Raw genomic sequence first — 26,032 nt, 5'->3', positions numbered from 1 at the left:
CTTTGGCTAATAGATTATTAAAACGTCTGCAATTAATTGGTTGCAACATAGTCACGGTCGTTTTCGGTGAGAGATGTGGTGAAAGTGAAAGCTGTTTGCTACGTTTGGCTGCTTTCAGTGGATACCGGCACTTTTACTCCTAATTTTCGGTGACACCCAATATAACTCGGTGGACCACTCCCGGTAGAGTCAAATATGTTTTTTTTTGCTCCATTCTAAGTCCAGTCCACTTCCTTTAATGCTTCTTTTTCATCAAGAACTCCAACCAGCCTGTTATTCGTCATCTTAAGTTCTTCGCAAAGTCTCATTGCACTATCCACCATATATCCCATGCCTTGGACTCTGGCCCTTTTTTCCTGGATAAGTCGATCAATGTTCATCAGGTCGTTGCGTAATTCGTCGTTTGACGGCGCCTCAGGCACCGCATAACCCTGTCAGTGATATCAGCGAGTGTCAGGCAGTCTTTAGATGTTCCTGTGTTATCCATTTATAGAGCGAATGGAAGTGGAAGCGATCCCACTTACAAACGGCATTGAGCTGGGTGTTCAATCCATAAAATAAACACTATTTTCAAATTACGCCTTGTTAACACTCCACTCTTTAAGAGAAAATCCGTCTTGAAGGACCAAAATTGTGTGCAGAAAATTGCTTGTTTTAGTCAAAACCCGACATTTATTACAACGTACAGACAAAAAAAATTTGATCATAGAATACACTCGGCTGGTCGGCTACCCCCCCCAAAACACGACCGATAGCTTGCTGTCCCTATGTTGACAATTAGGGGTGGTCGTTTAGGCGGTTCATGGACCGGTTCCACTAAGTAGTCTATGACCTGGGTCCAAGTTTTGCAATTGTGTACGTCCGAATTCGAAGGAGTCGCTAGCCTCAGTATTACCCCAAAATACTATACTGACCGCCGTTCGTGGTTGAATTGCTCCCTTTTCATTCCTTGGGAAACTACATTGTTTGCGTATTGGTAGGTTTTACTTTTGTATTGAGAATTTTATCTCAATTTTGAAATTTCTTGAGGATGATTTATTGCGGATAACCACGAGTATTTACGCAACGTGACTCGCGTGCGTAAGGCAACCGAGTTTCTGACGCGAAAATTCTTTAACTATTTCTTCTTGCATGACGCACAAATTACGTTGTTCTCAGATTTAATTTTCTGTCTCCAGTGAGTTGCAATTTTGAAACATTTTTCTTCGGAAAATTCACCAATAATGCATGAGTATTCTTGTTACTTATTCCCAAACTACCTATGGTTTATATCGTAGATTACAGTCAAGTTAGTGACATGATATCGAAGGATATAACTCTAGTTAAACTTGAGTTTCGACGTCTTAATCTTATTAGGCAAAATTGAATAGGAAAACAAACACTACTATTAGGAAATAGATTTTAACACTTTTCGTGGCTTAAGAGAAACAAAATTTATTTTATTACTGTGTTATTATATCTTAACTGATATATATGCAAATTTCAGATCAGTAGTTCTTGTGATATTGATCGCGGTTGTCAAGGCTGTGAACCGTTATGCATTTTATTAAAATTACTTAGATACTACGCGCGCTCTGATTGGTCAAAAACATATTGTACCATTATCTCTTACAGAGCCAGAGGACAGTAGCGCAGGATTTAAAATGGATTTAGTGAAAAGGAAACTGTGGCGCTTTTTCATCTTCTTCCTTCTGTCGAGGAGACGCAAAAGAAACAAACGGGTTTGTTTTGGCACAATCTTCATATTGTTGGCATTTTATGGAATATTCTATTATATTCAGGAAAAACAATTCCGCGTTGTCGACTTGACAAATCCCAAATTAAAGGGAACAAAGTTGATCTTGGTTTACACTCCACAGTATTTCAAGCCATTGGATCCAGGAAATGCCAAAGAAGCGCAACGTTACAAATTTACAGATTGGGATGGCACTCCTTGCGAAGAGTCAAGATGTCAAATCACTTTTGATAAAGGCTTACGCAACATAAGCGATGCAGTACTCGTACATCTCGCAGCAATTTACCGAGCTACATTTGACATTGAAGAAGTAGAGAAAAACAGGCCATCCGCACAACGATGGGTCTTCTACGCAAGGGAAAGTCCAGGAGTGGAGGCCGTAGGACCTCATGCTGACGGTGTGTTTAACTGGACCGCAACATATAGACAAGATTCGGACTTTTTCGTCCCTTATGGATCTTATGCCCCAATAAAAGTCCAGTATAAACCTGCTGGCGATCACATTACAGATGGCGAGGTGACGTCCGATCAGAGAAGGAAAACTACCGAAGTCTTTGAGGCGCAACCCAACGAAAATGTGAACTACGCACGGGGTAAAGATAAAATGGTCACTTTTGGTGTCAGCAACCACTGTGGGAGACAAAGATTTGCATTTGTCCGCGCACTTATGAAACACGTAGAAATAAGTCTGTTTGGAAAATGTGCAACTTGGTTTGAGTCCAATAACACTTGGAACTGTCCTCACAACATGGGAGATGGATGTCTTGAAGAGTATCAGCGCCACAAGTTCTACCTCGCTTTTGAGAATAGTTTGTGTGTAGATTACATAACAGAGAAGTATTGGAGGAATTCACTTGAGCGAGGATTAGTGCCCATAGTTCTTGGAGGCGCACGTTACAGCCCCAAGCAGGTAATCCCTGGGTCTTTTATCAACGCAGCCGACTTTGATTCTGTTAAAGATCTTGCAGATTATCTGAAGTATTTGGATAAGAACGACACCGCCTATAACCAGTATTTTCAATGGAAAACCAAAAACAAGGCTGTCAAGTACCAGTTTTGGTTATGCCAGTTGTGCAAGGCCCTTCACGATCGAACGAAACCGAACAAAATTTATCACAAAATGTCAGAGTTCTGGGGGATAAAAGGAGCATGTAAAGTTGGCGAAGAACGCATTAAAAGCATTATCAGCAGGGGCTGAGAAAAGGGCATACTGGTTTAGAACATCCTGTAATAAGAGCAAAAATTAGTGTGATTTTCTGCCTCAGGACGGATTTGCCAAGTAAAGTGCCGTTTTTTGTTCTGTCTAGCGCGTTTTCCGCATTTTATTGGGATTTAAAATGAATGAGTGAGGTAATATGATCGAGGTCTGTTTCATGTGGCACAATAATGCTATTCAGATGTCCAAATCGTTTCTGGAGTATGATCCATGCCCTTTTGTTTTTGCTACTTAAGACAAAATCTTTGAAGAGCCTTTCCCTGTCTGCCAAAAGTCGCCCCAGTATCATGTGAACTGTGAACTCCCCCTAAACAACATACTGACTAACGCTGAAAACTCCTGCTTCTTTTAATGTTAGTTGATTTATATTGTACATATTATCTTCAATACCAAAGGGTGTTCGTCGGTATCTTGAAACCTGGCGTGTCACCAAAGCTTCCAACAAAAGGTTAAGGACCTTCGTCAATCGCTGTCTCAGGCATATCCTCTGAATTCAATGGCAAGACAAAGTCAGGAATGAATATCTATGGAAGAGAGCAGAACAACAACCTCGTCACCTGCAAGTCAGGAAAATGAAATGGCGCTGGCTAGGTCATACGCTGAGAAAGCCCTCTGCCAATGCCACCAGGCATTCCCTTCGATGGACACCTCAGGTAAAAAGAAACCGAAGAAGGCCCAAAACAACATGTAGAAGATCAACTGAGGCTGAAGTACAACGGACTGGGATGAGCTGGAACCAACTGGAAAAAGTGGCCAAAGACAGGGGTAGATGGAGATCTCTGGTGGACGACCTATAAGTTTAAACTTGATTTGAAATGATCAATTTAGAACGCCAAGTCAAAAAACATGCATTGTAAAGTATTCACTGGGAATGACCTTCTTGTTGTCTCTTGACATATTTGAGGTAAATTTGCCACCATTTCTTCGCATACATGTCTGCATCAGGTTCTAGTCCATTTGTTGTTTCGTTCAAATTGAAGTTCCACGGTTTTCTCTCTACTGTCCCAAGAAAATGAATCACTTTTACTTGATCTTTATATCTATAAAAAAAAAGAAACAGAAAAATGAAGATAACCAAAATTGCCGGATTACTTTTTCAATTTTTCTAATGAATTTGTAAGGTCGTGCAAAAGTCAACTAACTGGTCAGTGATTGGCTGAGTCTGCAATCGTCGCATATCGGTCAACTGTGTTACTACCAACATCTCCCAAAACAAAAGAATGATCGAGCGCCTCCACTATTCACTGTATTTAAGCGCCTGGCTGCCTCTTCTTTACATGACAATTTTGTGGATATTTACCGTATTTATTGTGCGCCCTGGGCGCTTATAAAATTTGGACCTTGAGAGTGGGCGCTTATTCTAGGTGGGCGCTTATTCGCGGCTGGGCGCTTATTAAATTTTCACGATTTTCAGCAAATAGTAAGTTTGTTTTTGTAACAAAACAATAAAAAATACACAACATAAAGGTGTTTTAACTGTTCTTGAAAGTTTCTGTAAAATATTAAGAAAACTCGGTCATGGGGGAAGTCTTCTTAACAGTTCTTAGTCAATTTCAATAATCAATACTCCTCTTGTTCACTTCAGTTTTTTGTGGGGTGGGGGGTGGGCGCTTATTCGAGGATGGGCGCTTATTAACTTCTCCTACGTTCAGGGTGGGCGCTTATTCGAGGTTGGGCGCTTAATCGAATAAATACGTATATATATTTTAAAAAAATATGGTCATGACTGACTTAGTGTCAAAATATGCAACGTGAGCAAATAATGTATAACAATACTATTCATAAATGTATCTGGAATTCTTTGAACGCCCTTTTTTTTTATAAGATTAATTTTGAGCGACTCTTTATAATTTGGCCCATTTGCATCCTTTATGCATTACTCACTGAGATATGTTTTAAACTCTTGGACCAGACATGGGAAGATGATTGGGCAACTTAGTACACTCCTTAAATAATAAAGGGTCATTTTACAAAACAAAAAGGGATCAGTAGGAAGAATTAAAGTGGGTCTTTTTTCTCTTCCTTTATTTTTTTTGTGGGCGCTTGGCTTTGTATGCGTTATATAGCCCTATATCATTCATTCATTTTAACCATCATTTTACCTTTCAATTTATCATCACCTCGTTGATGTTTCTCTAGCATAGCAAAGTTAGAAACGATTTAAAGAGTCCGCATAAAAAACTGTCACTTAAGGTAGAATTACTTAGCATTTTGAGATCAGGTAACAAGTTTTTCGTACTGTTTTTCAAATATTATCTCGTGCAAGGGACTTATTAAAAATTGTTCGCTACTGGTAAGGCGTGAAAGTCACAACATACCTATCATGTGCGCTTCGATAGATTTTGAATGTTGAGTACGCCATGTTGTAGGTGTAAGGCAGACGTCTTCTAAGAACATTACGCCACTGGTCACCGTAGACGTCGTTTAATAGCCCTTGATCTGTCCCTTAAAGATAAGAGGGGAAATGGAACAGGTAGACATTTGCAGTGGGAATTAGAAACGTCAATAGTGCCGGGGGGTTGGGGGGGATAGCATGAGCAAATTGCTTCCCAATAGTTTTAAAAGCGGGTATCGATGTACATTTCCACCGGCAATGTTATAAAACAATTGGTTCATACTTTCAGCTGTGCACTTAAAGTTATGATGCACTTGGGAAGTTTGGAGAGCACTCAAGAAGCTAGAGCTAGTCTCAGCTCTTACGCTTCTTTCGTGCTCTCCAAACTTCCAAAGTGCACCATAACTCGATGGAGCACGCTAAAGCAAGACCTAGTTGCTAAATAATATACAGCAACACTGTCATGTAATATTTAACAATTATTCCACGAGCGCGAGCTGGATATAAGTTGGCTATAACGATCTCATATCCAACAAGCGCGAGTGGAATAACTTTTTTTATGAAAAACGCCCAAAGAATTGCAATGATTGAGCTCCCCGGCTAATTTCGTTGACGTGTATCGGCTACCATATTTGTGTCAATGGTATATGAGCTCATATACCATTGCCCGTTAACCAATCAAAACTCAGGAATTGCAATATAACATTGCTAGTTCTTAATAAACATATTTAATACATACCATCCCAGCTGGGTTCTAACTGTGCCAGTTTAACCAGTCTTGTAAATGTTTTCATTGATGGTTCAATCACTAACACTCCGCTATTGAAGAAATCTGGCCACAAATCCTCACAACCAGCTGATAGTTCTTCCCGGTCAAACAAATCATCGATGTTCTTAACAACCAGGATATCGGAGTCCAAGTACACTAACTTGGTGTAAGATGTTAATGTCCAAATATTGAGCTTAGAAAATGTTTTTGTTAACCAGGGTCGTAACAGAAGATTTGGGTTTTGCGCGTCTTGAGGTATTTCAAGAGCCGGTCGTATTACAACTTCGTCGAAAATGCCAAGATTACGAAACCTGTAGACAAAAAAACACTACCAATAATATAGGCAACCTAACAGTTTATTTGTCGTATGATCTGCGATATATTTTTGGATGTACTCTGTTGAATGCAAGTGTCCCAAAAAGGTGTTTTGATTCCAGGCCGTTTTGACCACGCAATATCTCATATAATAATGATAATAGATTTATATAGTGCCATATCCATGGCTGATGGCGCTTTACAGTAAAATGTTATTAAAAATAATAAAAATTTACATCAGTGATAAAAATTACTAACAAATAAAATAGCTAAGCTGTAAAGATGAAAATAAAACTAAGAATCATTAAAACCTTTAAATGAAAACTAACTCGTTAACTGACTACTTTAACTAATCGACTAAGTAAATAACTGACTGACTAGCTAAACTCTCTAATTTACTAATTAACTGACTAACCAAAAGTCAAATTAAATTATTACATTTCAAGCAATGCAAATTCTCTCTGCGCCAGCAGGCAGTGCCTGCGGCATTAGTATTGTTATATGCGCGCGCATGTTTTCGCGCCACATGTTCTGTATGTGTAATATGTCCGCCATCTTGGTTGCATTAAACACTGCTGTTGAAGTTCTTTCGTTGTGACGTGCGTTCTTGTCTCTTAAACATTGGCGTGGTGGCAGCGGTGGGATTAATCCACGTCCTCAAGAGCCTGAGTGTCGTCTCGCTGGTCCAAGCAACAACGAGTCTACCTATCCTATGGTCGAGTGAACTCTGAACAGCCGTCTCATCGTAAGGAAAGTATAACTTCACTGTTCCTTACTGTTACTGTGTTAAACATGCATTCAAATAGAGCCCCGAAACAGTGGTCCCTAACAAAGAATGAAAGTATCACATCATTTGAAGCCTGGCGCCAGAATCTTCAGTATTCCCTGTCTTTAGACGCTAATTTCGCCCCGTTTTTAGCAGACAATTTTACATGGCAGAAAAAGTCGTCCACTGCCCCCAATAGAGGGCTCACTACCGATGGGGAAGACGTCCCATCAACTCGCCGACGTACCGCCGCACAGAAGAACGTACACCTTGAACTCATGTTAGGTCAGATAGCAAATTTTTGCCCCGTTATTTCACGCAATACCATTGTGAAGAATACCACTTCAGTCAAGTCCATTTGGCAAGCAATAAGGTCCCACTTTGGCTTTCAGTCCACGGGTGCTCATTTTCTAGATTTCTCTAACATTAAACTCGAAGTTGATGAACGCCCTGAAGACTTGTTTCAACGGTTAATGTCCTTCACTGAAGATAATTTGCTTGTTGCAAATGGCAACATAACCCACCATGGGGAAGTCATTACTGTTGATGAGGAACTGTCACCCACACTTGAGAATTTCGTGGTTTTAACCTGGCTAAGACTCATTCATAACGATCTACCTGCCCTTGTCAAGCAGCGCTACGGAACTGATTTAAGATCAAGAACACTTGCTTCCCTAAAACCTGAAATCTCGCAGGCGCTAGACTCTCTTCTCGATGAGATTCACTCCAACGCCGACACCAAAGTTCTCCGAACCACTGCTTCGCGGTTCAGGCAGCCACCTCCTCGCCCCTCCGTTAAGTCTTCTGCACAACCATGGCCTCCGAGGCGACCGAGGTCCTGTCCTTTATGTAAACAAGCTGGTCGCAACGACCAGCACTTCTTAAGTGCATGCTCATATTTACCTCCGGAGGACCGTACTTACCTTTCTCGTTCTCGCCTTACCTCTACCCTTGACGACGAGGAACCTGACTACTCAGACTATGTGCCCTCAGCCTTCCCTGACGAGGACGACCCCCCTCCACACACTACAGCTCGTACAGTTTCACGCCGTGTCAGCACTAAACAGTCACCCCACTTTAAGGCTTTTTACAAACAGCATCCACTCCGACTGACCCTAGACACAGGTGCAGAGACTAGTATGATCAAGTCATCCGTGGCCCGTTCAATTGGTGCAACCATTGTAAAGTCTTCCCAGCAAGCTTTACAAGCCGACGGCATGACTTCCTTAGCTGTAGCCGGGGAAATTCACCTCATCTTATCCCGAGCAGACAAACAACTCGGTCTTGACGCCCTCGTTGTTGACGACTTAGACGTAGACGTCCTGGCTGGCACACCCTTCCTTATTGCTAACGACATCACCGTCCGTCCCGCTTTGTGCCAAGTACGTATTCAGGACTCTGAGGTCATACATTATGACCCCGATAGTGATTCAACTGGTTCTCATGCTGTGCGACGTGCACAAAGTTACGTCCTACGCGCTTCCTCCTCCGCAACCGTTGTTTGGCCTGGTGAATACTTGGAACTGGACGTCCCCTCCGACCTAGGTGACGATTGCGTACTAGCACTTCAACCGCGCACAGACACCCCAATATCGAAACACACCAAACCCACCTGCATTTGGCCTGAACCTCAAGTTGTAGAAGCAGTCGGATCCAAAATCCGCTTAACCAACACTTCCAACGAGCCGAAAGCCATAGGTCGCCACGAGCACCTCAGCGAGATTCTACCCACAGCAGAAACACCGTCACCGACCCCCAACCCAGCATCCACCACTAAGTCAATTCCAGTGAAGCCACACAGTCTACCTCCCTTCTCGTCTTCCGTGTCCTTAGACCCCGACAAATTGCTGCCAGATGAAACCCGTCTCAAGTTTCAACAGCTGCTGCAGTCATACGACAGAGTCTTCAACCCCGACATAGCCGGTTACAATGGTGCTGCTGGTCCCATCCAAGCAACTGTGAATATAGGCCCCGTACAGCCTCCACAACGGAAAGGCCGCGTACCTCAGTACTCTCGCAACCAACTGGTAGAACTCCAAGCTAAGTTTGACGAGCTGGAACAGGCCCAGGTCTTCCGTCGCCCCGAGGATCTAGGCATAACCGTTGAGTATCTTAATCCTTCATTTCTTGTAAAAAAGCCTTCAGGTGGTCACCGACTCGTGACCGCATTTGCCGACGTAGCACGCTACAGTAAACCGCAGCCATCTCTAATGCCAGACGTCGACACAACCCTGCGCACTATCACACCATGGCGCTACATGATCCAAACTGATCTCACCCGAGCATTCTACCAGATACCTCTCTCCCAGTCTTCTCTAAAGTACTGTGGTGTAGCCACCCCCTTCCGTGGAATCCGTGTATACACAAGATCAGCAATGGGGATGCCTGGCTCCGAGACCGCACTCGAGGAAATGATGTGTCGTGTTCTGGGTGACTTAATTCAAGAAGGCTGCGTGGCTAAGCTCGCAGACGACCTGTACTGTGGCGGCGATACACCCGAAACCCTCTTGACCAACTGGAGACGGGTACTGGAGGCGCTTGATCGTTGTAACCTCCGTTTGTCCCCTACGAAGACTGTCATCTGTCCAAAGTCTACCACCATCCTTGGCTGGATCTGGTCTCAAGGCCGTCTATCAGCCAGCCCTCATCGTATTGCCGTCTTGCAATCATGCCCTCCTCCCCAAAGTGTGAAAGGCCTACGTTCCTTCATTGGAGCCTATAAAGTCCTCAGTCGCGTACTCCCAAACTGCTCGGACATAGTGGACCCCCTCGAGAGCACCCTCACGGGCCTCCAGTCTAAAGACAAGCTGCTTTGGGATGAGAACCTCACCTTCAGGTTCAAGCGTGCTCAAGAGTATCTGTCCAAACACAAATCCATAGTCCTACCACGTCCTTCTGACACTCTTTGGATAGTCACCGATGGCTCAGTCACCAAGAGAGGCCTTGGTGCTACATTGTATGTTACCCGTGAAAGTCATCTTTCCCTTGCTGGCTTCTACAGCGCCAAGTTGCGGAAACACCAAGTCACCTGGCTCCCCTCGAGGTCGAAGCATTATCTATTGCTGCTGCTGTCACCTTCGCTCCATTCATCATTCGTCGCAACAGCCTACGACTGTATTCTGACAGCAACCGTGCGTTCAAGCAATTGAAAAGTATGTCGCGGTGAATTCTCGGCCGCCCCCGAGTACTTCCTTCCTCACGACTGTAGCCGTTACCTCATCTTCCATTTGGCTGGTAGGCCAACCTTCCGTCTGACTTCACCAGTCTCCCCCGACTGCAGTGAGCCTAATGCCAAATTTGCACCTTCGTCCACGAAATGGAGACTCAGTCGTGCGTAGCGTTTCGATTCAGGACAGTCTCGACAAGAAGTCCAACCTCCCGTTCACCACAAGGTCAGCATGGCTACGTCCAGAACGACTGCCCCGACCTCCGAAGGGTGCATGCCCACCTCAAACAAGGCACTCGCCCGTCAAAGAAGATCACCAATATTCGCGACGTTAAGCGGTATCTCAGCTGCACCTCCATTGCTCGTGACGGAGTCCTCGTAGTCAAACACTCCAAGCCATTCGTTCCTGTTTCCGAAGCAATTGTTGTGCCCCGTTCTGTACTGGATGGTCTTCTAACTGCCCTCCACATCAAACTAAACCATCCTTCCCGCCATCAGCTCCAAACGGTGTTCCAACGACAGTTCTTTGCCCTTGACATGAGCGACGCCATTTCCTGCGTTACATCTGCCTGCCACACGTGCGCTTCACTCCAGTCGTTTCCGAGCACCTTGGTATCCCAATCCTCTGATGACCCTCCCGAAGTGATAGGAATCTCCTTTGCCGCTGACGTAATCAAGCGCCACCGTCAGTTCATCCTTGTTCTTAGAGAATGCTCCACGTCACTTACTGCATCTTGCTTGATACCGGACGAAAAGCATGACACTCTACGCGATGCCCTCACAAAACTAATCGTCGGTTTACACCCTCTTGATGGTCCTAGAGCTGTTATACGTGTTGATCCTGCTCCTGGTTTTTCATCCCTGAGCAACAACGACTCGCTTGAACATTTGAACGTCTCAATCGATGTCGGCCGTATTAAGAATAAGAACCACAACCCTGTCGCCGAGAAGGCAGTCCGCGAACTTGAAGAAGAGCTCCTCCGACAAGAACCAGGTGGAGGACCAGTAGGCGAAGTTGGCCTCGCTCTGGCTACCGCACGTCTTAACTCCCGCCTTCGTTTCTCGGGTCTTTCTTCTCTCGAGTTGTGGACCCAACGCAACCAATTCACCCATGAGCAGTTGCCGTTGTCTGATTACCAACTCATACTCGATAGGCACAAACATCGCTCTACTAACCACGCCTATAGCGAGAAATCCAAGAACCCCCGCGGTCTTGTCGCAAACACGCCACCTCTACAAGTTGGAGATATTGTCTACCTCTTCTCTGATAAGGACAAGTCACGCGCTCGTGATCGCTATGTCGTTGTCTCCATCGACACCCCTTGGTGTTTTGTAAAGAAGTTTCGTGGCTCACAACTCAGAGCCACTTCTTACAAAGTCAAGCTGTCCGAGTGCTATTCCGTTCCCTCTTCCATCATTGTGCCCAGCCTCCCAGGTCCTTCAGCCCCTCCAGACATGGACGTCGAGCCTCCAGTAACTCCTGCGGTGTCCCCTGCCCCGGTACATCCTGTGTTACCTCCCCCTGCACCTCCAGAACTCATCACCATTCCGTCTGACGAGGAACAAGTCCAGTCCTTCACCAGTGATGACACACCACTTGATACCACCAGTCGCTCACCTTCCCCAGTCGCCGTACAAGACGAGTCAAGCACAAGTGTTGCAGCCACAGATCAACCATTGTTGTCTCCTCCCAACTTTCCTGATCACCCAGCTTCAAGACCTCAAAGGCAGCGCAGACCTCCTTCACACTTGCAGGACTATGTTAGATTTTAACCTGCGTGTGGTACCTTTAGATCCACAGTTTAGTTTTAGGTTTACACTTTCACAAGGTACTACTAGAGACTGAGACATTTGGTTAGTCTGTCTTAATTGACATGCAGTTTTCTTCGTTTAAGTTCATATTTTTATTGCCCATGTATTTCAAGCCTGTGTACAACTACAGTTTGTCAGTTCGCTACCATTTAAAGGAGAGAAGAGGTTGCGCCAGCAGGCAGTGCCTGCGGCATTAGTATTGTTATATGCGCGCGCATGTTTTCGCGCCACATGTTCTGTATGTGTAATATGTCCGCCATCTTGGTTGCATTAAACACTGCTGTTGAAGTTCTTTCGTTGTGACGTGCGTTCTTGTCTCTTAAACATTGGCGCTGCTCTTCTCATAAATTTATGTTTTGGGTGTTTTATAAAAAATTTGGGTTATTTTGAGGCAAGTTTTGGAGGAAATAGTTTTTTCCCAAAAGGAGTTGTAAAATTAAGAGAAATGCGAAATATTGGAGATTAAATGTTGTTTAAAATAAGAATCTGAAGTTGAAAATTAGTAGTTGGACGCCAAAACAGTCCCCTGACAACCTGGAGTGCTCTTGAGTGGGGGTCAACTGTCTGGTGGTGTTTCAAAAACAATTTTCTTTCTCCTATCCTTTCTTTAAACCTCAAATTTCACTCAAATTCTCAAACACCCCCAGTGAAGTCTTCTAAAGCTCAGTGCGAGATTCAAACGGCGTGCTGACAGAAGTTATTATTCTGAGTTATTATTCTGAGTATTTCTTTTGTCTCTGTTATAACTAGCCTCACCTTGAAACAGAGGCTACCCCGGGTACAAAGAAGGACAATTCGCTTGGACGTTTGGACTTCCTTCAAGGAGTAAGCGGGTACCAGGGCTCTCTCGGCATATTTGTCATCTGTGGCCACGAATACATACGCTTCTCGTTTTTTGTATGGAACTGAAATGAACAAATTTATAAAACCATTAAAAAAATTCTATAACTCTTAAATGGTCGACCTGCAAAAAAATGAAATTGCTGTCTGCACCTCAAACCAAATAACTTAACAAATTTTATTGGCCTAGGTTGAGCAAAATATCGTGATTTGTCGCTGAGCTTCGATTCTTTTTGGCCATGTGGATATTTAAAATCATTCTCCGACAACTCTGGAAAACGATTTGCCATTTTTCATGGAAGTGCACACAACTACACACGAGCAAAACGTTGTTTGAAGATTGCATTTGAACAATTAATTACACTACACCATACGCTAGCTATTTTAAGAGCTTTTAAGAAAAAAATCGTGTCTCAAAGAATTTCAGTGCGTAGAACGCTAGAGTTTATAGTGGAGAATCACTTTAACGTACCAGCGTTTTTCAAGTAAAACTAACAAACTCACGTTTGCAGAACTATCCGTGGATAGTTTGTATGTTATTTTTGCATCATTAGTAGTGTTCAAAGTTGAGTTAAATGTAAAAACCTTGTATTATCAACAAGAACAAAACTAAGGAAGCGACTGCAAAGATGACCAGGAGACGAAAACGTACAGTTGAGGCTTTCATTAAATCTGAAACAAAAATCTTAGGTGGAAAAAGGACAAAGCAAAATCCTTAATCTATTGAAAGGCTCTTTACTATGTTAAAAATGTTCGGGTTGTAGCCAGGCATGTTAAAAAATTCAAATTAATAAGTTGACACTGGCTAAAAATATTGTTTTTGGACGTTTCGGCCACTACTGTTGCCTTCTTCAGCAAGATAAAAATGCAAATGTTCAACGGCGTCCTGTTAAAATATGTGACGAATTTGTGATAGAAACTAAATGAACTTTCCGAGTGCAACAAAAGTCTCTAGAGCATTCTTAATGAGTCTATGAATTCTTAATGCTATTGTAAACGTTTGGTAGCGCTATGTGTTCGTTTATAGCGTTCCTATCTCGCATAGAATGCCAAGCTTCAAGAATTAGTCGTTGTTTCCACACCGTTGACCTGTCAACAATTTCGGCGCTCTCCAAACCTATTTTATGCTCGTTAAGCATATGGTGTTTTTGCCAACAAAGAGCTTTTGTCCCATGTTGCGATGGCCTTTGCGTGTTCTTTCATGCGTGTTTTAAGCGCGCGTGATGTTTGACCAATGTAAACACAGTCGCAATCGTTACACTTGATCTTATATACAATTCCTCTGGTATCCTCTTTCTCGATCCTGTCTTTTGGTTTTTTCAGTATGTTCGAGATGGTACGTATAGGTTTATGGGCGACCTTGATGTTGAAGCCACGAAGAACGTTTGCAATTCTTTTGGAAAAACCTTTGGCGTAAGGGGGGATAACAAAACCACGATGGTCGATATCATTTGTTTCTTGTTGTCTACTCGGTTGGCGCAGATTGTGAATAAAATTTGCAGGGTAGTTATTAGTGGATCGATCTTTTCGTGCAAAATGAACTCTTTATTGGCAAAAGCTGGTCACTAATCGATAGCACGCATTGATGGCTGTCTAGGTATTTTGCAGACAATCGGTAAGAATTCATCATCAAACTACAAAAGAAGACCATTATTTCTTATTTCGCCTACAGCACTTAACCCAAATCTCAGGGATGATTTTTTGGTAGCTTGTTCTCAAACGACAACAATTATTCAATGTTAAAAAGCAAGTTTTTTTTCCTTTGCTTTCAAATACCGCAAATATTTAACAACTATTCATCTCAGTGTTGGTGGCTAGTTGTGGATATTTACCTCGTCGCGAATGTTTTAGTATATACTAAAACAGTGAGATAATGTAGCCCGAAAGGATAATTTTTGACTAGTGTTTGATGTTAAAGGTTACAATTTCCCGCCCGCGTTGCTCGGAGGTGAAAAGCAAAGGATATTCGGAGTTTAGTAGCCAATCAGCGCGCGCCAAAACCGCTATCCACTGTTTTAGTATACATGTATACTAATTCCAGTTATCTTAGGGAATGACCTGAAAGAGATGTAATAACGACTGTGTTAGCTGAAAACGTCTTTTTTCACTCTTGATAATCTTCAGAAATGCGTTTTCACTTTTCTGTACAGTGATAACTCCACTAAAGATACTTTTAGGGATAACGCTGTTGATACTTTAAGGGATAAGGGATAACTGTGCTCCGAATTAAAGGGATAAGGCATAACTGAACCCCCCCTAACAGGGCCTCTACAATACTTTCAAGGTATGCGACTACCTCCTCTAACGGTCCTCCTACTACGATTTGATCTCAATTGATGCTGTTGATCTTCCTGATCTATGATCTACCCCGTTGATTTTTAAACCAGTTCTTTCTGATGTTGGTCTTGCCCTGTATTTGGTCATAGTTATGTGAAAGGAGAGCCAGATCATCGCAAAGTCTAAATCCTCCAGCTGTGTCCAAGGGGTCCACTGAATTCCATTCAGCTTTCACTTGGTGGTGGTTCTCAAACTCCAGCCTATAACAATAAGAAACATAAAAGATGATTTCAAGCATCTTTGTCGAACGCCAGTCCTGACATTGAAGAAGTCTGAAAGCTGGAACATTCCCACTTACGTTTGCTAATGAGTCGAAAGAGAGTAATCTTTTCTGGTGTGTCATAGTGTTCACGTGGGTGGGGATTGACCCTCTCAATCCGCCTCCAGGTTTTAGCATTCGTGGTCAAACTTGTAATCCAAGTGAGGGGGGCTGCAGAACTGTCGAAACTGGAGGCCTTGCTCTGAGTTACAACCTCCGCCTTACAAAAACTAGTATTAGAGTCAGTTATTTTAATTTAGGTAAACATGATATCGGATGGTTTGTAATTTCATTTTTTTGTAATTAAAATTAGGCGAATGATCACAAATTGGCGTTAGAAATATGATAAATTAAGACAAAAGAAAGAGTTTTTATCATAATTCATGAATCAAATATGACTTTTTCAAGGCAATCAATCACTTAACTCTTCAAGAACATTCAAATACCGAGACGCGACCGATGAAAAGTGACGCGAATAATCACGATTCGTCGTCAAAAATGATAAATATAAGACTTCAGAATGACTAACTAATCATTAATGAGAAGTGACCATTTTGCTCGTCAAGTGCATTCAAATAACAGGGAACCGAGACGCGGGATATGGAAATTGAGGCCAATATCCAGTGAATCGACATCTAAAAATGATAACGTGCGTTGAAGAAAGCAGAAGAAAGTGAAGAGAAGAATACTGATGTAACGAAATAGACTAAACTGAACACCTTTCAGACCTTGGCCGCTTTTGCGTTTTTATGAAAGCAAGCCCCGTTGCCAGGAATGTGATATTCCTTTGAATTCGTGTATCCCCAGGCTAAAAGCAGAAGTCACGGTTTCAGTGCCATTAATCACCAAAGTCTAGAATGATCACAATTTCAGCGTAAACCTCCGGGCTCAATTGGGCTTGTCGAATCGGGCTGTGTGTTTGCCAGGGAAAAACGAGCGAGATAAAATTGAGAACTAGTAGTTTTTTAAATTCGTTCTGTTGTAATAACTTTAAAAGAAAACTGCAACTCAAGAACCGGCCGCTGATTCATATTCTGCGGGTCTTCTTTACTCGAGTTAGGTCGCCATACGAGGAAGGTAAGATCTCAGTAGTCGCGATAAACATATAATGCACCAACCGCCGTCTTGGTTAAATTTGTAAACTTTCGATTCTTTGCAAACTTAGTATGTTGCAGGACTTTTCTAAAGGTATGCTGCTAAGACAAGTTACAGTTGAATCCCGGTAACTCGAACCCTCAATAACTCGAACCTCCCGCTGACTCGAACCTTTTTTAATTCCCGTTTAGGTCATTTTCTTACTAATTTTACCCTCAATAACTCGGACCTCCCGCTAACTCGAACCATTTTTAATTCCCGTTTAGGTCACTTTTTTCCTAATTTTACACTCGGTAACTCGAACCTTCAATAACTCGAACCTTCAACTAACTCGAACCTTTTGACTTCCTATTCCCCTTTAGGTAATTTTCTTACTAATTTTACCCTCGATAACTCAAACTCCCGATATATAATTCGAACCTTTCTCGATTTCCCTTGAAGGTTCGAGTTATCGGGATTCAACTGTACATGCTTTTGAACAGAAGAGCGTATTTTTGTAAGTTGCGTAGTTGATGGTGTAGCGCAGCAAATTTGCGAGTACGCGCTTGCGGATAAAGAATAATACATGTAATCACGAATATCGCATAAAAATTAAGCTGCCCTTAGAAACTCGAAACTTTCTAAAACAGCCGGTGTTCCTAAGGCCCGGTTTAGACGCCGTACTTTTCATGAGCCGAATTCAATTCGAATTTGGACCGACCCAAATTGACAAAAGTACGCCTCTTGATTCAGACGCCGTACTTTTGGCCGTTCCGAGGCCGTTCCTAATACAGATCCAATAAAACCAATCAAAGTTTTCAAAATACATTATAATGATTTATGAATTAGGATCGGCACATGAAAAGTACGGCGTCTGAATCAAAGCCGTTCCACAGGCGAAATTCTCGGCCAAGCCAGGCGGGAAGAACGGGTGAGCCGTTCCAAATTGAAATAGCCGTTCTAATTTGATTCAGACGCCGATCTTTTCATGTACTTAATTCAAGGAATTACGGTTCGGCTCATGAAAAGATCGGCGTGAAAACTTCGCCTAGATTCCTTCTATTTTTCTCAGAACACGCTGATGTTTTCTGAGCCTCGTGAGGGGTATATTCATTTGCATTCTTTTTTCAGACCTCGCGCGCGCGGGCTTTGCTATTGCTGACTCTTCTTAAGACCACTTAATGCTTGGTGTGATGTTTGTAAATTTAAATTTATATGTAGGAGACCAATTATATTTTTGACGCCCATCAGTATAACCGGTATTTTTATCTAGTCCCTCTGGTCCGCTTGCGTCTGCGGAGAAAGTTGAACCAAATCCATTCTTATCCGCAGACGCGAAACGTTCATACATTTTCCCTTTTTTATTTTACGCACGTAAAGCCAGTAAAATTCGCGTCCATTAACGTGTGTGAAATTATGCAACAGAGAAATCTACCCTTACAGCCGCGTTCCTGATGCGAAAATTGCTTAACACTCCCTTTTTACGTTGTTCTTTGATATATTTCCTGTAATTTCACAACATTTTGCTTTGGAAAATCCCGAAATAATGGATGTACAATTCCTTTTCCTTATTGCTACTTCTGTTACCACCTATTGTTTATATCTAACAATTATTCAACAATAATCACTGAGCCTGAGGCGAATGATTGTTTGAGTATAATTTTTAGAAGTGATTATCAAGCTAAGAACTGAAAAATAACAATAGAACTTAAAAAACATCTAACACAAGTGCTCGCGTGCATACGGTGTAAACCAGTTTAATTCATCGATTGAAATCAGAAGTTACACTTTTAAGTGTACTCTTTAAAAGAGTTTAAGCAATAAAACGAAACAAAGCAAACGCTACGAGAAAGATAGATATCCGGTGCCTTTGTTTAATTGTTTATGGCTTCTGAGCGAACATGCGAGAATCCTCTCCAAAGCTCCTGTCAGAAGAGAATTGAATAATGTTTGCTCAATCGATCTGACTGAGTTTTTCATGGCCGCGTACGATCTCCAAAACCACCGTGTTTACGATCAATTCTAATGCCTTGAGAACCATCTCTTGAAAACAGTTTCGGTCCAAAAGCCTTGGTAGTCAATTTGCAAAATTCCAAATGTTGTAAAAATCCATAACTTGAAGTGGTTTCTTTCAAATGAAGGAAAAATTTTACTCAGCAAAAACGTCCATGTTTACTTGCCTGGATGTCACAGAATATTAGGAACCTTCAGATCGGAGTACGAGTACCAGATAGAGTACAAGTGCGACTTTCAAATTTCAATCCTGTTACGTTCCCAGACTCTTTACTCCTCCCTGGTGCCGACCAGTTGAAATTAAAGAAGATTATTGAAAAGAAATTAGTTTGAAATGTGATCATCGAAAGAATAAGACCTCCAAAATTTTCAAAGTCGTACTTATACTAAATCTCGTTACCGTACTCCGATGTGAAGGTCCCCATTGTCAAGTCAGTAGCGACTTCCTTTTTATTGCAGTTTTTTTGCAAATCTTCGTTTTTTTTTAAAGCAGATCTTCACTTTATCTTCGTTCTTTTTTTCGCGAAATGTGGTCAATGTAATGTTTACGAGTTTTGACAGGTTTATATCTGAGTGTTCAATTTGATCACGCGAACTTTGGTCAATTTCAGATCTTCGCTTCAATCTTGAGATAGTTTTTTTTTTTTTCCGCGGTGATCTTCGCGTCTTCGATTTCTTCGTAAATACCCATAGAGAGGCTCAACTTTAGTAAAACATGCCTTGCGTCATCATAATCTTATGAATTGGATAGCAAAAAAAAAGCAAAAACTGATGTTAGGAAATATATTCTACACTTCCCTTTACTAAAGAAAGAGCAATTTATTCATAACTGTTCTATTATGTCTGAACTATAGATATGGAAATTTCAGATCAGTAGTTCTTCTGAAAGCGATTGCAGTTGCCAAGGCTATGAAACTCTTATGCATTTTTATGATACTAGGCGCACTCTGATTGGAACATATGTACCACTACCGGTAACCCCCGCTTCTCTCCCTCTTCCCGATACGGCACCACTACGCTCGAGTTATTTGAGTTCAGACCGGCGGTTTTTGTCGCGCATTTCTTATCAAAGCGGAAGAAGTACTTAGCGACGATAAAAGTAGTATTGACAGGCGAAGTACTAATACACTCTTTTTTTTTTATAAGAATACAGTTTTTCCGACCCAGGCTGAATATTCTTATATTTCTGCCGATTTTAGGCTGAAATTATTCTTATGAACATTCTTAGAAAATACCGTTTGACATTTCCGTTTTAGCAAGTATTGGGTAATCAATTACAAGTGTTTGGTGTCCAGATCTGTATCGTGTTGCATTCTGCACATGTACCATTGCTTTTCGTTGCAGCCTGGCCGTTTTGGCTTTAAACAAAGCATTCCTCACAGAGATAAAGTGACGAAAATGAAAATACCTGATTTTGTTTCAACTAAAAACTTTATTCTTTTCAAAATCTCAGCCTCGGGTTTATTCTTAAAATATTCTTAAAAATTGGCAAATTTCAGCCTCGATATTCTTATAAACTAGATTCTTATAAAAAAAAGAGTGTAGACGATAAAACAGAATAGTTCCACCTAAATTAAATTTTTCAGCCACACGAACCAAAAAAAAGCGATTGTAGCGAAACCTCACACATCAGGTAAATTTGGTGTCAGCATTACCTTAAAGCGCGATTCATTGATTAAAATCAGTACGTTTGGAATTTTCGGTTGAATGGTTTCTCATTTCAGAAATTTAACACTTTTCCGATTTTCTGGAAACTTTCCCAGGAGATTCATGTGCCATTCGCTCCTGTTCCAAAATTTCTGTAATTTTTGGCCAAATCGAAAGCGCATCCTGAAAATTAAATGGCATCATCAGGTAAATTCAGAATTACAGGGCAAATGAATGAGTGTAAAGCTCCAATTTAAGGCTTTCCTAGTATTGGCTAATTTACGCAAAACATTTTCGATTTCGTTGCGAGTTACTTCAGTTCTTATGGTTTTGTCCCGTACATTGTTTCTCAAAACAAAAAGAAAACTGTGCATATTTAAAGGGACCCGGTCAGCGTTCAAACTACGCTGACCTGGACACTGTAGTTTTCACGTTTTGAAAAAAGTCCAAGTAGAACTTAGAAGCAAAGTACCGAGAAAAGATAAAACAGAATAGTGCGATCTAAATTAAATTTTTCAACCACACGGATCAAAAACAAGATAACGCCATTGTAGCAAGCAACATTTCGCAAATTATAAACTGCAAAGCCCGCAGAGCGAGTCAAATCACACTGAACGAGTAAAAACTAATCAGCCGGACACTACAAAGCTGCAACTGAAATGAGAGATTTATTGTTCAACGACGGGAATTGAGAAAATTTCGGCTCGTATTTTCTACATTTCTCAAGTGTTTGCAAATAACCAAAGCGTTTACTGATCAGTGTTTTTTTTACCAGGGAGAGTATTGAATCCTCACACGGGCAAATTTGGTGTCGTTGCGCGGCGTCCGCTGTGTGAGTTAAATAGCACGCGAGGAAAGCGAGCAAGACGCAATTTTCTTCTGAAATTAAAGTTGTCTGTATTCCGCGAAATTGTGCAAGTCAACTGACACAGTTTACCTCGGGTTTTTACTTGTTCACAGGCTCCGCGTCTGTCATCATCAAGACTGCAAATGATTGTGTTAAAACGAAACTAAGCTCAGAATCGATCAAGTTCGCAGTAAAGTATGCAGAATTTTTTTCTTTCCCTAAAGGAACTCCTGGCATTTCAGTGTTATCAAAAGTGTTTTTTCCTTTCTCAGTATTTTTGTGATAACAGCTTATTTCTTCATTTTCTCTCGCAGGGCCAAGAGGCAGTAGCACAGGCTTTAAAATGGATGTAGCGAAAAGGAAACTACGGCTCTTTTTCTGCTTCTTCCTTCTGTCGAGGAGACAGAAAAGAAACATACGGGCTTGTCTTGGCACAATCTTCATCCTGATGGCATTTTATGGAATATTCTATTATATTCAGGAAAAACAATCCCGCGGTGTCAGCGTGACAAGTTCTGAAGCGTTTCAGTTAAATGCAACAAAGTTGATCTTGATGTACACTCCATGGCCTTATGATCGCCTGCCATGGGGTCCAAGATATGCCAAACAAGCACAAGGTTACAAATTCACAGATTGGGACGGCACTCCTTGCGAAGAGTCAAGATGTCAAATTACTTTTGATAAAGCCTTACGCAACGTTAGCGATGCGGTTCTCGTACATCAAGGAGGAAAATTTGACATTGAAGAAGCAAAGGGAAACAGGCCTCCCACACAGAGATGGGTCTTCTACGTGAAGGAAAGTCCCGGAGTGAGTTCCGTAGGACCTCAAGCTGATGGTGTGTATAACTGGACCGCATCATATCGGCTAGATTCGGACTTTTTCGTCCCTTATGGATCTTATGCCCCATTGAACGTCCAGCATGAACCAGGTGGTGATCACATTACAGATGACGAGGTTACGACCCATCAAAGGACGAAAACCAACAAAGACTTTGAGGCACAACCCGACGAGAATGTGAACTACGCACTGGGAAAAGATAAAATGGCCACTTTTGGTGTCAGCAACCACTGTAATACACATAGAATGGAATTTGTCCGCGCACTCATGAAACACGTAAAAGTAAGTCTGTTTGGAAAATGTGCAACTAGGTTTGAATCGAATAACACTTGGAACTGTCCTCACAACATGGAGGATGGTTGTCTTGAAGAGTTTCAGCGCCACAAGTTCTATCTCGCATTTGAGAATAGTTTGTGTGTAGATTACATAACAGAGAAGTATTGGAGGAATTCACTAGAGCGAGGGTTAGTGCCCATAGTTCTTGGAGGCGCACGTTACAGCCCCGAGCAGGTAATTCCTGGGTCTTTTATCAACGCAGCCGACTTTGATTCTGTTAAAGATCTTGCAGATTATCTGAAGTATTTAGATAAGAACGACACCGCCTATAACCAGTATTTTCAATGGAAAACCAAATACAAGGTTGTCAGATACCAGTTTTGGTTATGCCAGTTGTGCAAGGCCCTTCACGATCCAACGAAACCGAACAAAATTTATCACAAAATGTCAGAGTTTTGGGGAGTAAAAGGAGCTTGTAAAGTTGGCGAAGAGCGCATTAAGAGCATTATCAGCAGGGGCTGAGAAACGGGCACATTGCTTTAGAACATCGTACAATTAGAGAAAAAATAGTGCGATTTTATGCCTCAGGTCAGAATCGACCAATACAAATAATGTGTCGTTTTTTGTTCTGTCCAGCACGTTTCTGCAATTTATTGGGATTTAAAATGATTGAGTAAGTTAACATGGAACAGTTACAGTTAACATCAACAAGTTGGGGGTTGTTAGATTACTAGTAAATTACAGGAAAGCTACCTAAACCAATTCTGTAAGCGATCAGGTGTATGAAAACGCTTATAAATATATTTATGCTTAAAGGACTATGTCACGGGGATTTCGCAGATTTTTGGTCTAAACTGTTCTGAAATTAGTAGTAGGCAACTTAACCCTATATAAACATCATCTTTGAACATTTAAAGGAAATTATAACCTTAATTTTCGGATAGAAATCAAGCTAGCGCTATAAATATCGATATTTCGAAGACGCGCGGTAAAAACGTTTGCCTAACGTTTTCAAATTGCAATCCGTTTCCATCCGAGCCATCCGCAGCCAAAGATGCTCATACACAGTTTCAGTGCTTTAATTATGGGTTAGAGACTGTTGTGAAAACACGATTTAACGAACTTTGAACTAGACTTTAAATGAATAAGAATTTGAGTAGTACATAATTAATTATACAGGCTAAGATCAATAAGATAGAAATCCAAACTGAGCTGTATATAAATAAAGCTTAAAATGGTCCATTAAATTGTTCTTAAGCTGGAGTGGTTCATAAATACAGTCAGCGAGAAGCTTGTTCAAGGCGAGAAGCGAGAAGCTTGTTCTTGCTAGCCAGCAAGTCAATCACACACAAAAAGTTCAGCTTCATTTTACCTTTGAAGATGAAAGCACTCCAGGTTGTTTTCTTCTTGGTATTTTTTGTATTGAATCGTTGATAATTTGAGGAATATATTTTTCTTTAACTTCTGCAAGCCTTGAAGCTGAAGAAATTTTCAATAATGCACGATTTTTGTGCATTATCGTCAATAACGCACTGTCGGAGTTTGCTGACGACAGGGACGACAGGTCGGGTAAAGAAAAATCACGTGATCGATTTTAACCAATGGCGCGCGTGGATTTTGGACAGTGAACGAAGATTGTATATAATATTAATATAGTAATTTTTAATAAAAATAGACTATTATTTTTAGGTTTCCTTCAACACAAATGTACATTTTAGCGGTTCAAAAATCTGTAATTCCGACTTGTCCTGCAAAAGAAGGAAACAGAAGTCCACTCGATGAGCACGCTAAGGAATTAACTGGCTTTCCTGCTTGCACCGGAAATATCCTGGCAAGACATGATAAAAGAATAGGGAAGCACATGTTACTTCAAATAAACACGCTAATTAACCAAGTATACGAGATGCTGTGATGTGAAATTTATTGCTGGCTGAAGATCGACAGTGTCGACTGTGAGGGATCTCAGCTGCTCATCTCTTCTTTTACAAATGCCCTTATTGTCCCCCCCCCCCCCCCCCCTCTCTCCGCAGGAGTGGTCTGTTTCATGTGGCACAATAATTCTATTCAGATTTCAAAATCGTTTCTGGAATATGCCAAATGGCCTTCTGTACTTGATACCCTGCAAAAGTCATAAAAGAGCCTTTTCTCTTCTGTCTTCCAAAAGGTTATTTTCCGAATAAATACCCTGCCTTTCACGTTGGCTGAATTATGCCTTAGTTACATGTGTTTCCATAAAATAAAAAATAAAATAAATAAATAAATAAATATGTGTTTATAGTGGTCATGCACTAAGCTTCATAGCTCAACGAGATAGCTGGTTTACAGGCATGCCACTGAAACAGAGGAAACAAATAATTTAAAAATGAACATAACAAGGTTAAAAATCCCAACTGGCAGAAGGCAGACCAGTTGGCTATATACAAAGCGTGGTCGAGGATTTGAACTCGGGACAACCGAGAAACAAATCCAGCTAGTGGCAAGGGCAGGCCTCGAACCGGTGACCTCCGGATTACAACACCAGCGCCCTAAACCACTCGGCCATGCTTGCCTCCAAAGTTCCTTGTTTGGGGGTCTTCAAAATTGCTTCGGCTAATAGATTATTAAAACGTCTCCAATTAATTGGTTGCAACCGGCGTAAATCGCTACATAGTTACCGTTTATCAGTGAGAGGTGTTTGATCAGTGAAACGTTTTGTTGCATTGCTTTCAGTGGATGCCGGCACTTTTACTCCTGATTGTCGGTGACACCTAATATAACTCGGTGGACCACTCTCAGTAGAGTCGAAAATACTTTTTTGCTCCATTCTAAGTACAGTCAACTTCCTTTTATGTTTCTCTTTCACCAACGACTCCAACCAACCTTTTTACGTCATCTTTAGTTCTTCACAAAATTTCATTACACTACCCACTATATATCCCATCTCCCACGCCTTGGACTCTGTCCACTCTTTCCTCGATAAGTCGATCAATGTTCATCAGGTCGTTGCGTAATTCGTCTTTTGACGATATCAGTGATATCAGCGAATGTCAGGCAAGGGGCAAAGTAGTCTTGAGATGTTCCTGTGTTATTTATTTATAAAGGGGCCTGAAGAGATCTGGGCAAATTTTCATTGGAAAAAATGACGTTTGGGTCACTGGGACTGGTATTTGGCCACTGGGACTGGGAATCACAGACAGAAAACAATAGAACTGGGACTGGGGTTATGAAAATTTGGGAAAACAATAGGCTGAAACAGGGGACTTGGCAAAACTTGGGCTGGAAAAATGGAATATATACCCCCCTTCAGGACCTTCTTTATAGAGCGAGTGTAATATTTTCCACTTACAAACGGCAGCCGGTGTTCAATCCATAAAAGAAACACTGTTTTCAAATTGCGTCTTGCTAACACTTCACTCTTCAATCAAGACAAAAGCCGTCGGGTAGGTCCAAAATTGTGTGCACAAAATTGCTTGTTTTAGTGACAACACGACATTTATTACAACGTACAGACAAAAAAATTGATCATAGAATACACTCGGCTGGTCGGCTAGATAGCTGGCTGTCCCTATGTTGACAATTAGGGGTGGTCGTTTAGGCGGTCCATGGACCGGTTCCACAAGGTGCTCCATGGACCTGCGTCCAACTTTTGCAATTGTGTACGTCCGAATTCGAAGGAGTCGCTAGCCTCAGTATTACCCCAAAATACTATACTGACCGCCGTTCGTGGTTGAATTGCTCCCTTTTCATTCCTTGGGAAACTTAGAGGAATACATTGTTTGCATATTGGTAGGTTTAATTTTGTATTGAG

The 26,032-nt window shown here is 41.6% G+C and overlaps 3 protein-coding genes across 5 annotated transcripts; 2 read left to right on the top strand and 1 right to left on the bottom strand.

Annotated features, from left to right (window-relative positions):
- The first annotated feature begins 1,643 nt into the window (after window positions 1-1,643).
- Window positions 1,644-3,024, top strand: LOC144641966 (3-galactosyl-N-acetylglucosaminide 4-alpha-L-fucosyltransferase FUT3-like). Its single transcript, XM_078500976.1, has one exon. It carries the CDS (start codon window positions 1,644-1,646, stop codon window positions 2,931-2,933), a length of 1,290 nt encoding a protein of 429 aa, XP_078357102.1. The 3' UTR covers window positions 2,934-3,024.
- Window positions 3,025-3,613: 589 nt separating this feature from the next.
- Window positions 3,614-15,332, bottom strand: LOC144641717 (glycogenin-1-like). 2 transcript variants are annotated; one of them, XM_078500747.1, is made up of 5 exons: window positions 15,251-15,332; window positions 12,871-13,019; window positions 6,026-6,366; window positions 5,270-5,396; window positions 3,614-3,991 (listed from the first exon to the last, which is right to left on the bottom strand). In XM_078500747.1, exons 3-5 carry the CDS (start codon window positions 6,078-6,080, stop codon window positions 3,814-3,816), a joined length of 360 nt encoding a protein of 119 aa, XP_078356873.1. In that variant the 5' UTR covers window positions 6,081-6,366; window positions 12,871-13,019; window positions 15,251-15,332; the 3' UTR covers window positions 3,614-3,813. The 2 variants fall into 2 exon arrangements, with proteins under 2 accessions (XP_078356873.1, XP_078356872.1); XM_078500746.1 differs by lacking the exon at window positions 15,251-15,332 and adding an exon at window positions 13,540-13,625.
- Window positions 15,333-16,418: 1,086 nt separating this feature from the next.
- LOC144642689 (4-galactosyl-N-acetylglucosaminide 3-alpha-L-fucosyltransferase FUT6-like) lies at window positions 16,419-24,127 on the top strand. Of its 2 annotated transcripts, none has more exons than XM_078501718.1 (2): window positions 16,419-16,627; window positions 21,467-24,127. In XM_078501718.1, the coding sequence occupies exon 2, from the start codon at window positions 21,475-21,477 to the stop codon at window positions 22,765-22,767; it is 1,293 nt and encodes a 430-aa protein (XP_078357844.1). In that variant the 5' UTR covers window positions 16,419-16,627; window positions 21,467-21,474; the 3' UTR covers window positions 22,768-24,127. The 2 variants fall into 2 exon arrangements, with proteins under 2 accessions (XP_078357844.1, XP_078357843.1); XM_078501717.1 differs by having other exon boundaries at window positions 16,420-16,627; window positions 21,446-24,127.
- Window positions 24,128-26,032: the final 1,905 nt, after the last annotated feature.

Source organism: Oculina patagonica, chromosome 2 (assembly GCF_052425735.1).
Source record: "Oculina patagonica isolate OP01 chromosome 2, crgOcupat, whole genome shotgun sequence".
Classification (NCBI taxonomy): domain Eukaryota; kingdom Metazoa; phylum Cnidaria; class Anthozoa; order Scleractinia; family Oculinidae; genus Oculina; species Oculina patagonica.
Note: the sequence above shows the minus strand (reverse complement) of the source record. Positions and strands in the feature narration are given on the sequence as shown.